Below are 13,089 nucleotides of genomic sequence, written 5' to 3' on the forward strand. Positions count from 1 at the left end.
GGGCCTAGGTGATCCGAGATTCCCTTTCTTAAGGCTCTGCGCTCTGCATGGCTGCGAGGACACGTAGAAGCTTTAGTGACGAATAGTTGGCCGAGCTGGTCGGTATGAGTGGATGGAGAGGATCCGAATCACAACAGACCTTGCATGTTGTCGAGACGCGTAACTCCGTTGGCCGACTCCTCAGATCGCGTGGGTTGCGCGGAGCTCAAAAGCTCTATTTCACTCCGACGTAACCTCAGCCTCACGTTGGCGCAACAACGTCAACATCACTTGCCTGGAGACAATTCCAGACTAAGTAAGGTTCTCGTACCTCTGGTAAGAGCACTGGAGGCGATAGCCTCACTGCTATTTCTCAAGCCTGCTCGCTTCGACTCCACGAACGTTCCATGCATAATGGTAGAGATTGCTGGCCACGCCGTTTGATCGGGTATGCACTCAGAAAGATGTTGGACTGACCCCTGATTGGTGCTTGAAGCCGCCGTCGGTGATGGTATGCAAAGACTCTCCCTAGCGCAAACACTCTCGGGAGTGGATGAGGTGGTTGCTAACATAGCTGACCTTCTTATCACGGCAGCCGCCAGAGACAACGAGCTGAATGTCCTGTCCCGCGAAAGAGTTGAAAATTACCATAGCATATTCAAGATACATCAACCTGATCCCGGTCCTGACCCTGTCGCTAAAGCTGAAGCTGAGGCCTTTGTCTTTCGTTGCTTGAGCTTCATGCTTTTCCGGTCTGTTTGGGGAAACCGCTTTTCAGTACTGCAAACGAGACAGTGCACGACTAGCACGTCGGCCCACGGCTTTTTGCGTCCACGGCTGGCATTGGTGACCACATGCGTGCAATTGACTCCTGGGAGCAGAAGGGTATCGCAGCGCTTGCAGTGGGATCGCTTTACCGGGACTGGTAACCGAGTTTGTGTCTTCAGAGATACCCCGCGCATATGAGATATGGACACTCTGGACAGGTTGGATAGAGTGTTCTTGAACGTGCGCTGTCCCTGGAAATAGATATCGCTAGCCCAGCGTCAGACGAGGCGCCTTGAGATGTCAATGGCTCATGGACGCTGTGATCGTCGATGGCTGCGTTACTGGTGGTAGCTACTCCAGCTTGGTCGGGAGATATCGATACACTCTGGAGGAATTCTGCAGCACGCTGTAGAAATTCCAGTCGAGCTTTGATATGGCTTTTGGAGTTCTTCCCGTCCTTGGGAGCTTTGGCTTTGGCCATGGTCGGTCGAGACTAGAATAAAACAAAGGACGTTGCTTGGTCAAAGGATGAGACACCGGGGACGCTAGTCCCAAAACGTGATCGGAGAAGCGCACGTGACAGAAGCCGCTCAGCTTCGAACGGTATCCCTCGCCGCATCCACTCTTCCCATTTCATCTCTTCCCTCTGGTCGACACCGTCCTATATCACGTCAATTTCGAGGGTTTATCGCCAGATACCTTTGCCTACTCTCTTGCTACCCCTCCTCCCTCTCCTACCTTTCTCCTTACTTCTCGCGACGAGAAGACACGCCCCGACCCACTTACCATCCATCTCACTTTGAACCGGCGCCATCATGTCCCACGAAGAAGATTTGATCGATTACTCCGACGAGGAGCTTCAGACCACTGTCCCTGCCCCCGCTGCCGCTCCTGCTGCCGCCAACGGCGATGACGACAAGAAGGGTGATCTGACTGTTTCTGGTGGCCGCCCCGACAAGAAGGGCAGCTACGTTGGCATTCACTCGACTGGTTTCCGCGACTTCCTGCTTAAAGGGAGAGCTTCTGCGCGCCATCACCGACTGCGGCTTCGAGCATCCTTCGGAGGGTTAGTCTAACTTGTTTCTCCCATATGCCTTCCTCCATTTTATACTCCAACGTCCGTCCATCTCCGCGAAAATCCATCAATCGGTATCGGTGATTTATCGCCTTCGAATCTGCAGACGATACGAGGATTCATTGTTCTACAACAATGCCACGTACATCCATCTCGGAGACTTTTGCGCTACGGCTGCGAGGTGTCCCCTACCACATGGCCCAGGCTACGGTCGTCATTGACTTCCACAAAGTACACTTGGCGCGGGCGATTGACGCTCCCAGTGGAAAGCAATGCGATCTTAACTGCTGGTCCGGTGATACGCGCCCAGCGCCCCTCTTGTCGTCTGCAGAATGCATTGCTGGCGAAAATTTCATATTTTTGCTTGGCTGAAATCGCAGTTCCAAGCGGATATGAAGAGGCGGATGAACTCTGAGTCTCAGTGTCTTGAATTGGTGGTTTCAACGAGATGGACGGATCGTGCGACACGAAATTGCTTTTACTTCATCCTGAGTCGAATTAAGTCTAACAACCGCTCCGCATCGAACAGTTCAGCAAGTTTGCATCCCGACTGCTATCCTCAATGTCGACGTTCTTTGTCAGGCCAAGTCCGGTCTTGGTAAGACTGCGGTCTTCGTCTTGACCACTTTGCACCAGCTGGAGCCCGTTCCCGGCGAGTGCTCTATCCTCGTCATGTGCCACACTCGTGAGCTGGCCTACCAGATCAAGAACGAGTATGCTCGTTTCTCAAAGTATCTTCCTGATGTCAAGACTGCCGTCTTCTACGGTGGTACTCCTATTCAGAAGGATATCGAGTTACTGTCGAACAAAGAAAGCTTCCCGAACATCATTGTGGCCACTCCCGGTCGTCTGAACGCTCTTGTCCGTGACAAGAAGCTGAGTCTGCGCAACGTCAAGGCTTTCGTTCTCGATGAGTGTGATAAGATGCTCGATCAGATCGGTAAGTGGTGACCGGTCCAACTAAATTTCGAAACATCATTTTCTAATATACATTCCCTGCCAGATATGCGTCGTGACGTCCAGGAAATCTTCCGCGCCACCCCCGCAGACAAGCAGGTTATGATGTTCAGTGCCACCCTGTCCCAGGAGGTCCGCCCTATCTGCAAGAAGTTCATGCGCAACCCGCTCGAGGTGTATGTCGATGACGACACCAAGCTCACTCTGCACGGTCTTCAGCAGTATTACATCAAGCTCAGCGAGCAGGAGAAAAACCGCAAGCTGAACGACTTGCTGGACAACCTCGAGTTCAACCAGGTAATTATCTTCGTCAAGAGCACCCAACGTGCCAACGAGCTCGACAAGCTTTTGCGGGAGTGCAACTTCCCCTCCATTGCTGTCCACTCCGGCGTCAGCCAGGAGGAGCGGTAAGTTTCACCAAACCATCACAGATTCGGGCACCACTAACAGCCACATAGTATCAAGCGCTACAAGGAGTTTAAGGAGTTCAACAAGCGTATCTGTGTCGCCACTGATGTCTTCGGCCGTGGTATTGATATCGAGCGTATCAACCTGGCTATCAACTACGATCTCCCCGCTGATGCCGATTCCTACCTCCACCGCGTCGGCCGTGCCGGTCGTTTCGGTACCAAGGGTCTCTCTATCTCCTTTGTGAGCAACGAGGATGATGAGAAGGTCCTCAAGGATATCGAGAAGCGCTTCGAGGTCGCTCTTCCGTATGTCCCCTTCCATTTCTCCAGACTTTTCCCACACTAACCCTTCATCACAGTGAGTACCCCGAAGGTGGTGTCGACTCCTCCACCTACATGGCTTAGATGCCTTGTGATGCTTTGGTAGCCAGTCGCTTGCGACCGCGCTGAAACCCCTTTTTCTTATTCTCATTTCCAGTCACTTTGTCTTGTTTATGGCGCAAATAGCTCGGCTATGGTTTTTTCCCCGTGGGCCTCTCGTGAGGCTGAATCCCCGCTGTATGTCAGATCAGAATGAAATACAAACGGTCAAAAAGTGAAGATTCTTTTCTAGTCCATACTTGTAGTTGATTTGGCTTTGTGGCATGATACGACTGGGGATGCTCCTAAGTTTCATTGCACCCTAGGGCTGACATTGTGCTGCTTGTTTAGCGGGTCACCCTTTTCGCATGAGACCTGTCGAGTGATGATGTTGCCACGATCTGAGCTTCCTTCCTGGAACTTCACACTACATTTCGTGGATCAAGTTATCAGCACAGCTACCGATTCCATAGCTAGAAGGTCAAAGGTGATCTCTTATCACGGTGTTTCACCTTCATCACGGTAATTAGTATCCCCAGTCTCGTTTCAATGTTACTAGCTTAACCTCGAGTGCTTGTCCATGAGCAACTTACGTTGGGGTTCCGTTCATCAAGATCGAAAGTAGAATTGACATGGATTGGATTGGCCAATGGGTGTTCATAATTTGATGAGATAGATCAGACACTGCCAGCGGAGTTTGTCCGTTCACGATATAATTACGCCTAGTTGCATTATAGCCGCGGACATATAAATGTTCACTCTAGCTCACAAGTCGCATCCGCCAAATGGTTCCTTATATGGGGTGGATCCCAATATGGCCGTGGAAGCTTGAAAAGAAGTTCAAAGTTTTGTGATGCCATTGAGTGACGATAGACGTCAGACTCAGCACAGACTGAGATTGACTTCGCAAAGCAGAAAAATGGACTATTTCAAAGCTCAGCTGGTATATTGTCTACGCTGACAGTGACTTTGCTCTTCTCGAATTGCTTCCTAATGGCCGGGTCTGCGGTAAGGCGCTTGCGCCAGATGAAAAGCAATCCCAATGTTCTCTAGGTATCTACTCCAAGTCGAAGTCATGCCTCATCGCCTGAAAGGATATCTTGTGACCATCGACACCTTTGAAAGCACCGGAACGCCCTGCGTCATAGATCCCGAGACTTGTGGGACTTCATCACGGCTTGTTGCAACAGCAGAGCACTCAGGATGCCGCAGGCGTTCTTCATGGATGGAAACAAGGGCTGCCATGACAAACCTTGGTTCCAGCTGGACTCCCGGACCTAGCTTGCCTCGTGGGGTCAATATTGTGCACGGGTGGTCATCCGCACGGTGCCAGAGGCTTTGGGATCCCGTCTCATCGGCTCCAGGGACCCGCTATCAGGCCCTCAGCGAGCTTGATATGTCGCCGCACGTTCCACGACTGAGTTTTAATCCATTACATCGAAGGGCAATCATCAATCGATTTACCTATCCGACCATGCCTTTGATCGGAGAGGGGAAGATAAATCACTCTTTATTTTCACGCTGACTTTCCCGACATGCAAAACATGCAACCAGTAGATGAAGCCACAAACAGCAAATAGTTCCCCCAACTTCAGCACGACCTGCCAAAACCGGACCCCAGGAACCGATCATTTCCCTAGAAAACAACAGCCTCTTGAACCCGGAGACCAAGCTCTGCCGAGCCGGGGCCGTTGCTAGGTCCTCTGACAGTCCTGGAATATGATTGGCGGGACTCTCTATTTCTCTATTTCTCTAGTTCTCTAGTTCTCGAGTTCTCTCTCTCTCTCTCTCTCTCTCACTTCCTTGCTGTCGCTACGCCCAAGCGAACTAGCGAACTCGAGCTGCCCTGATCTACAGAATGCGTTCATTTCCCCCTGTTTCTGTATTATACTTCCGCTAGACATCTTAAGGTACTCGTGCAGCATCCCTGCATGACAGCTGTCAGGACGCAAACCGAACAGGGAAATTGTGATCCGGGCGGACATCAGGCATTCGTCGATCGTTGACGCGTGGTGACCCTAATTTGGCGTGAACGCCTGGGTTAAGGTTCGGGGGATGAAGATGACTACATCCCTAGCTGGCGTGGACTAGCCCGTTGAGATCGGCAGATGTTCTGCGAGTAGGTCTATAAGAGGGGATGGGTCGTGGTTGACGGATACAGGCTCACATCTGAGAATTAGTGCACACATCTGTGCGGTGTGTACTGGAACACATATACACATGACAAATTTTAAGATTACATAACGTTGATTGCGAACTGCAGACCATTTCTCTCGTTTCCATGGAAAAGCGATACCCGAAAATCGAAGCAGCCAAGTTACCTTCCAAGTTCTATACGAGGAAAATCTATACGAGTAATTTCTATACGGACAAAGCATCGCTAGACCAATCCCGTCATCTCACAAACTCCGCCCACGCGGTATTCCAAGATTGCTTTGCGGTAGCGTATATCGAAAACAGGGCAGCGCGCGGAAGCTAGGCCCAAAACCCCTGTCTCGGACCTCGCGCCATTGTCCCACCTAAGGGGGGGCCGACTGTCTTGCTTTAGCGGCGATGTGGCTTTGACTGGATTTGTGTCACGGCACTTGTCCAGAAATCGCAGGAAATCGTGTTCCACAGAACGAGGAGTTGGGCGTAGCGTTCTCCGCATGTGCTCGGCCTTTGGGCGCTATTGGCAAACGCCACTGACCCAATTGCTCAAGTGCGCAACAAGCTCCTGAGCTCCTGAGCCAGTTAGGGCGAGGCTGAGACAGGGTCCAAGTTTGTCATTTGTACTAGATTCCATACCCTGAAGATGGGCAAAAAGTGATCGGATCATCATAATCTTTTGTTTTCATTATTTTGTTTTTTTTTTTCTCAAATTTTTTTTTGATTCTCTTTTGGTTAATCAGCAGGTACTCTACTTCATACATGGAAGGTAGCTACAGGGAGTACAGCTCGGGAGTAATCATCCTCGCCCAGTACACAGCACTACGCGACCGGAGATATAGCGTCCCTTGTGTGCGTTGACCCGGTTTAGGGAGCGGGTCCCGAAATTTTTTTACTTGGTTTGGCACTATAGTAGCCCGTGACTCCGTTCCCTGTCCCGGGTAGATGAGAAGTGCGCGAGGACGATGGCTCTGAGGAACTCGTCGATCGGCCATTTCCATTCGGCCTAAGTCATGACCTCAAAGCCAAGAGCCAATCGTGGCTGAGTCGGGATGTTTTGGAAATGATCAGCTGCACCTGAAGTGAACCCTGAAATCTGGTCTTCAAAGCTCGGGAATCCGGAGCACAACAATTACCTGCATCCGGCGACTTGCAAACGTGGTTCACGTTTTGCTTGCCACTGGGCGGCATGGCCCATGGCCCCTGGCCGCGTACTGACGATGCACGCGGAGTCGGACAATCAGAAGTCGGAGAAATTAAGTATCGGTGGATCACTCTTAAGATTTGCTCTCCACTGCGATCTTCCCGGTCTGGACTTGGACCTTGGACTTGAGGACCTCAAAACCTTGGTTCCCAATGGTTTCTGATTACCATGAAACGGACCAAGTGCCAGGCTCACATATCGAGGAATCGAAGAATCCAAAGTCCCCGAGAAATGTCAATCCCTTGGGAACCAGGCTACTGCCGCATTCGGCACGCGCGTCGATCCTGGAATGTATCCAACATCGCCTCCCCCTTCTCCCTCCTCCCTAGAAACCGGAAAAAGAAACATCGGACCAGAGGTTGATTCTGTGTAAATCTGTGAATGGTAAATGGGGAGTTCGTCCAACCCCGGGGCAGAATCTGATGTAAAGAAGTACCAACGGTCCGTTGTGCAACGAAGCTCTCAGGGGCGAAGATATGCGGTGTGGGGAAACCTGGTGGTTCGTTCATACGACATTTCTGCTCTGGACGTGATCCGGGCTGTGTCATGGTTGGATTGTCAACGGCTAGCCGATGTCGATCAGGGATAAAATAATGAGAAACTGAATTAAAGTACAAAAGCTCCCGAGCATAGCTCCCTGGCCCAGCCAGAACGGCACGAGTTCAGTGGCTGGAGTATGTGCCCAATGCGACGTTGGCGCAGAACAAGCCGGAGGGCATCGGATGTGCTAGATGGTCCTGCGCATGCTCCGACCGCAGGGTAGAGAGTTAATTCCTAGCCTGATTTGTCAAAAGAAAAAAAACCAACTTTTTTTTCTGGTCGCTCACTCTGCATGTCCAGACGCTAGTTGTAGGTGGGTTTCAGAAGTGGATTTTTTGGGGGGGGGGACGGGGGGTCGGACGCGGCGATGTACGCGTCGAGAATATTTCTAGAGATTCGTGTTGTTTACCCAGATACACAGCTTCATATTCACAAGTGGCAAGAGCGAAAGTGTTCAGATTCTGCAGATCAAACATGGTGGAGCCATGATCATTTTGGAAATTGGTCAAAAAAAAATAAAAAAAAAATAAAAAAGAAGAAAAAGAGAAAGTTAATAAGGGAGATAATAATAGTAGCAAGGTGGGTTGGCTACATGCCGGGGCCTGTTTTGTTTGAACCATTATTTACAGCCTGGTGTCCCAGGTACCAGCTGGCTCTGGCCTGGACTTTTCGGTCCTTAGAGTTGAGATGTCCCGGAGAGCGAGTTGCTATATGAATGGGGGCTTCGTCAAAACGACTCGTTTCGATTCTCATGTGGTTCTCTGAAGTCCTGTTTTCGGGTCACATATGGAATTATTTCGACACCTCGAGACCGTGATTGCGTGGAAGGCCACGACATTGCGATAGCGCGGTAACTAAGTAGATAGGTAGTGAGAAGTAAGAAAAAAAAACACCACCACGAGAAAGGCAGAGACAAGCACACCACGTACAAGAGAATGCCCTAGGTTGAAGCAGCATCATTCGATCTCTGCATCCAGCATCAACAAATAACCAACTTCCGCGGACAGCTTTTCTTATCGTCCGTTTCCGGATTGAGACTGGCGGGGGATCCACGACCGTTGAAAACGCCGGGGATCAAGGACATTCTTTTTGCGGTCGCACTTCGAAAGTTGAGGCTCAGGTTCCCTCCGTCTCTCTTTCTCTCTCTCTCTCACTCTCTCTCTCTCCCTCTCTCCCTCTCTCCTCTTCTCCTTCCCCAATCTCTCTCACATACACACCAGTATACACTTCCACGCTCGCTTCTTTCCCTCCTCCCCTTCCTTCCCACCCCTTCGCCCTGGCCCCGTGGTAAATCCCATCCTTCTCTTCCGTGGCCTTGCGCGCCGCTGGACCTCTCCGACTTGGTCCTTCCTTGACAACACTGTCCACCTTCGACTATGGCTCCTCCTCCACGTTTACGCATCCTGTCTGGTAAGTCTTCTCTTCTCTCCCCATTCGCCATGGGACGTCCAAGACTGAGAGTCTGTGCAGTGGGTGGCAATGCGATCTCTGCCTTTTTATCCTGGCGGCTTCAGGCGACGACCTCGTGCGACGTGACCCTAGTCTGGAAATCTGGATTCGAAACCGTGTCTCAATACGGTGTCTCCTTCAAGTACGTGTCTACTTTTGCTCCAGTGAATCCGCCCCCAAGAAGAGCTTTTCACTCATCGCGCTTATCGACAGATCAAAAGCATTCGGCAATGAACGATTTAAGCCCCGTCATGGTATGATCAATCTTCCGCCCCTCGTGGATTCCGGCCCCCGTTCAAGCTAATAGGTTTGTTTACAGTCGTCCGCGCCCCCGAAGACGCCTCCTCCCGTGAACAAGCCTATGACTATGTCATTCTCTGCGTGAAGGCCCTTCCAGACATCTACGATTTGGCCTCGGTGATTGAATCTGTCGTTACTCCTCAGCATACCTGTATCCTTATCAACACCACAAGTACCATCGGCCTCGAATCCCATCTCGAACAGCGATACCCGACCAACGTAATTCTTTCCCTTGTTTCCAACGTGGAAATCACCCAAACAGGCGCTAGCGAGTTTGAGCACCTCAGTTCCAGCGAAATCATTGTGGGCTCAACCAACAAGCATTCTACGATTCCCGCATCCATTCAGAACGACATGGCCGCCGCATTGGCCATGACCCTGGGCGCGGGCCAGGTCGAATGCAAAGTGTCGGAAAATATCAGACAGGAGCAATTTGACAGGATGATCGGGTAAGTTTTGGTGGTCTCCTGAAGCGAAACCCGATTGCTAATTCCCGTGCCAGTCCGATCGCATTCCATACCGCAAGCGTCGTTTTCGAGACCCCCTAATCCTACACAGCTACTAGAGAAAGCTGGTGTTCGCCAATTGGTCACCGGCGTTATCGACGAGCTCTTGGAGCTGGCCACTGCGCAGGGCTGCAAATTCCCGAGCGACTTCCGACAGAAGACAATTGAGAAGATGACCGCATTCGACGCCCCTAGCACTATGTATCAGGATTTCCAGGCCCGCCGCCCGATGGAAGTTGAGACTTTCTTGGGATCCCCAATCAAGCTCGCCACCGAGTCTAACATGCCCGTGCCTCGAATTGAGGCCATGTACGCTATGCTCCACCATATCAACGTCGTGAACCAGTCCAAGCCACGACAAGGCGACTCCCCTCCTGCCTCGGTTATCGGTCACCCTCCCAGAATGTCCTCAGCTCCTCCGCAGCGACCCTCGATGAATGGTGCTCAGATGCGATCGAGCCGCACGCACTCGAACATGGGATTGCCCCCCAATGCGCGACGAGGGCCGCCTCCGGGCATGATGCCGAGAGGCCGCGGTGGTCCTATGCCTCCTCCCGGAAATGGCGTTCCCCGCGACCCGTCATTGGAAGGACTCGAGGAGTTCAGCCACCTGGTGGTCTACGATGGAGCTGAAGGTGAAATGCCGCATGCTAATGGCAATGGCTTCCCTGAGGGTGCTGCTGGTCCCGGCCCTGATATTGCATTGAGGGAGCGTGAGCTGGCTTTGCGCAAGCGCGAATTACAACTTCGCGAGCAGGAGATGGGCATGGGCATGGGCATGGGTATGGCAATGCCCATGCCTCCTGGTATGCGGCGAGGCCCTGGCCCTGGTCCCGGTCCCGGTCCCGGTCCCGGTCCCGGCCCCCGACGACCACCTCCTCGAGCGGCGACTTTCGACGAGGAAGACGAGGATTACTTTGACCCGATGGATTCCATGGGAATTCCCCATGTCGACCCGGATCAGGTTGATATGATGAGCATCACTTCCCGCCGAGCCCGCAAGGCTCCGAGTCAGAGCCAAATCCGGAATAACCCAGAGCGCTTCGCCGGCCCTGCGATGTCCCATAACCGGCCCTCCTCATCTGCGTTTGGTCGATACTTCAACCGCAAGCCCCGTCCAAGTGACCGCGCCATGCAAGAAATCCCGAGTCTCCATGAATCTCTTCTCGATAACCCCATATTGGGCTACTCTTCCGACAGATATGGGTCGGTTGACCGCAATCATTTGAATGCAGGCTCTCGCGCAAACTCCATCACTGCTAGTGCCATGGGTGATTTCGCTCCTCCGCGTCCCTATCCTACGAGTCGGCGAAACAGCCAATCCCCGGCTGCTCCCTTCCCGGACCCCCGGGTCCTCGCATGGGTCGCCCCATGACAGCCCATGACCCCAATCTTGGAATCCCTGGTGCTCCTCCCTATAACGGCCAACCGTCGCCCCCTGGAAACATGCGGACTCCGGTACCCCGGAATCCGTCTAGTCATGGCCCCCCCGGTTGGCCCGCAATCAGTTGAGCAACACTATGGGGTGAGCAACTCTCCTGCCAAGGGATCCCCTCCCAAGAATAAGAGTCTGACTGGAAGTGCGAGTGCTAGCGCGGAGAGTGGTGATAGCGGTGCTAGTGCGAACATTGATTCGGCTCACAGCAGCCAGGTCAGCCTTGAGGACCAGCACATTGCAGCTGCTATCCACTGAATGATGCCTACCTCCCACGATACCGAAAGCGGCAATCGATGACCGACTGAAATTCATGTTCTGACGCCTCCATCTCTACTGGACGGCCAATAGCCCAACTCTTGTCATGTTTGGGCCCTGATTTTTTTTGCATCGTTGCGTTGTCATTCTTCGGGGTTATTATTTTACGCCACCTTTACCCCGTGGACTGCGGTATTGGTTAATACTCGGCTCTTCGCTTCTTTACATATACATGAGGGACATAGGGGGGTTTATTCGCTTGTTATTTGTTTTTGTTCCGGAGTGGTCGGGATGCAGGCTGTGCTTTTTGACGGTTTTATTTTTCTTCTTTTCCCTGCATTGATACTCATCTCTCGTTTTGCGGCATTATCGACTCCTTTTTACCCGAGGTCTGCGCATGCCTACACAGGGACATTTTATCTCTTCCTGCAGCATGTTGATATAGCGCCTTTGACCTCAACTTCGACCCGATTTTCTTGCTCAGTCGCAACCACCTGCCACCTCTCCGTCTCTCTGCATGACTGTACACTACCTCAACCGGCGCCTTTCTTTTTATTTTAACCCTTACTATAGGGACTAGTATACGTTGCTTATCGCCCTATTATTGTCTGCGTTATCATCATCTGTTCCTGCTCGGGTATCTCTCTCATTTGTTCGACAATGTTTTCCTTTGCTGTTATCATCCGGCCGGCCTAACAGTCTGGCCTGTCTCTTGAGTTTCTGTGGTCTGGTCCCTGGCGCATTGCAAAAAGAAGGGTTCGATTTATTCGGTTGTGCTGTCTTTGATCTGCTTTGGCTGGGTTCGCGCTTGATTGGGAATTAATGACGGGGTGTGTCTCATGTTACACTGCCCTCTGGACAGATCGTTATTCTTCATGGAGCCCACGAACTGATAGACTTTGTCCTTTTATGTCACTGAGTTGCTCTATGTGTGCTGCTGTATTCTTTCAGAAAGTTCAATATCCTATCATCTTCATTTCCGTCTTCAACATCCAATTTGGCGAGTCCGTATGATATGGTCATGTGACCATCCATGTAAACAAACTGCCCCCCCCCCCCGGCGATTGATAAAAATCGCCGGTTACGATCATTCTTCGCCAGATCAATCAATCCCTACCAATTTCAACCCGGCCAATCGACTCTATCCGACGTCACGGGCCCCAAAAAGACAAGCAAGAATGCCACCTCTTCCCCATCCCACCGTCGTCACGACTCCCAAACCTCAACCTACACCCGCGCCTCAATCCTCCCAACCTCAGGTTCAGGCTCTGGCACCGTTCACCCTGGCGCATCATCCATGCCTCTAGGCAGCACTGGCTCGGCCTCGATGTCTGCCGCCAAACCCCGTCAATACGCCCACCTGCACAGCCAACTTGCGCAGCTCAATGCAAATCTCGCGGACACGGAGAACTTGCTCCGTATGACGGCGGTCCAGGCGGGCGATATGCGCTTCTTGGGTGGCTACGTCGGTGCATTATTCATGGGCTCTGCGAAAATTCTCGGCGAGGAAGGCGTCAAGGGGAATGCAGATCCCATCGAGTCCAAGATTAAGAAGGAGGAGAGTGATGAGGATTGAGTGGATACGGTAAAGTAAGGAACCCTTTCTGCCTCTTACGTGCTATGGACGAGTCTATGGACGAGTCTATGGACTACGGCTGACCCTTTTCTTTTCAGACTCAACACTTTAAACTCATACTACT

The 13,089-nt window shown here is 51.9% G+C and overlaps 5 protein-coding genes across 5 annotated transcripts; 4 read left to right on the top strand and 1 right to left on the bottom strand.

Moving 5' to 3' along the window:
- Positions 1-647: 647 nt before the first annotated feature.
- N7477_006000 (ribonuclease P Rpr2/Rpp21/SNM1 subunit) lies at positions 648-1,228 on the bottom strand (the record flags this gene model as incomplete). Its single annotated transcript, XM_056967663.1, is given in 2 exon segments — positions 648-1,014; positions 1,032-1,228. 2 exon segments carry the CDS (start codon positions 1,226-1,228, stop codon positions 648-650), a joined length of 564 nt encoding a protein of 187 aa, XP_056822417.1.
- A 334-nt stretch (positions 1,229-1,562) lies between these two features.
- N7477_006001 (ATP-dependent RNA helicase SUB2) lies at positions 1,563-3,594 on the top strand (the record flags this gene model as incomplete). The annotated part of the gene is made up of 5 exons (XM_056967664.1): positions 1,563-1,813; positions 2,326-2,762; positions 2,826-3,186; positions 3,238-3,495; positions 3,549-3,594. The coding sequence occupies 5 exons, from the start codon at positions 1,563-1,565 to the stop codon at positions 3,592-3,594; spliced, it is 1,353 nt and encodes a 450-aa protein (XP_056822418.1).
- A 5,223-nt stretch (positions 3,595-8,817) lies between these two features.
- N7477_006002 (ketopantoate reductase family protein) lies at positions 8,818-11,071 on the top strand (the record flags this gene model as incomplete). The annotated part of the gene is made up of 5 exons (XM_056967665.1): positions 8,818-8,851; positions 8,912-9,032; positions 9,104-9,144; positions 9,210-9,639; positions 9,730-11,071. 5 exons carry the CDS (start codon positions 8,818-8,820, stop codon positions 11,069-11,071), a joined length of 1,968 nt encoding a protein of 655 aa, XP_056822419.1.
- A 105-nt stretch (positions 11,072-11,176) lies between these two features.
- Positions 11,177-11,389, top strand: N7477_006003 (uncharacterized protein; the record flags this gene model as incomplete). Its single annotated transcript, XM_056967666.1, has 1 exon — positions 11,177-11,389. One exon carries the CDS (start codon positions 11,177-11,179, stop codon positions 11,387-11,389), a length of 213 nt encoding a protein of 70 aa, XP_056822420.1.
- A 1,297-nt stretch (positions 11,390-12,686) lies between these two features.
- Positions 12,687-12,965, top strand: N7477_006004 (DASH complex subunit HSK3 family protein; the record flags this gene model as incomplete). Its single annotated transcript, XM_056967667.1, has 1 exon — positions 12,687-12,965. The coding sequence occupies one exon, from the start codon at positions 12,687-12,689 to the stop codon at positions 12,963-12,965; it is 279 nt and encodes a 92-aa protein (XP_056822421.1).
- Positions 12,966-13,089: the final 124 nt, after the last annotated feature.

The sequence above is a fragment of the Penicillium maclennaniae genome (genome assembly GCF_028827695.1).
Source record: "Penicillium maclennaniae strain IBT 15551 chromosome Unknown utg000005l:1.0-2652337.0:1.0-2654196.0, whole genome shotgun sequence".
NCBI classification, from domain to species: domain Eukaryota; kingdom Fungi; phylum Ascomycota; class Eurotiomycetes; order Eurotiales; family Aspergillaceae; genus Penicillium; species Penicillium maclennaniae.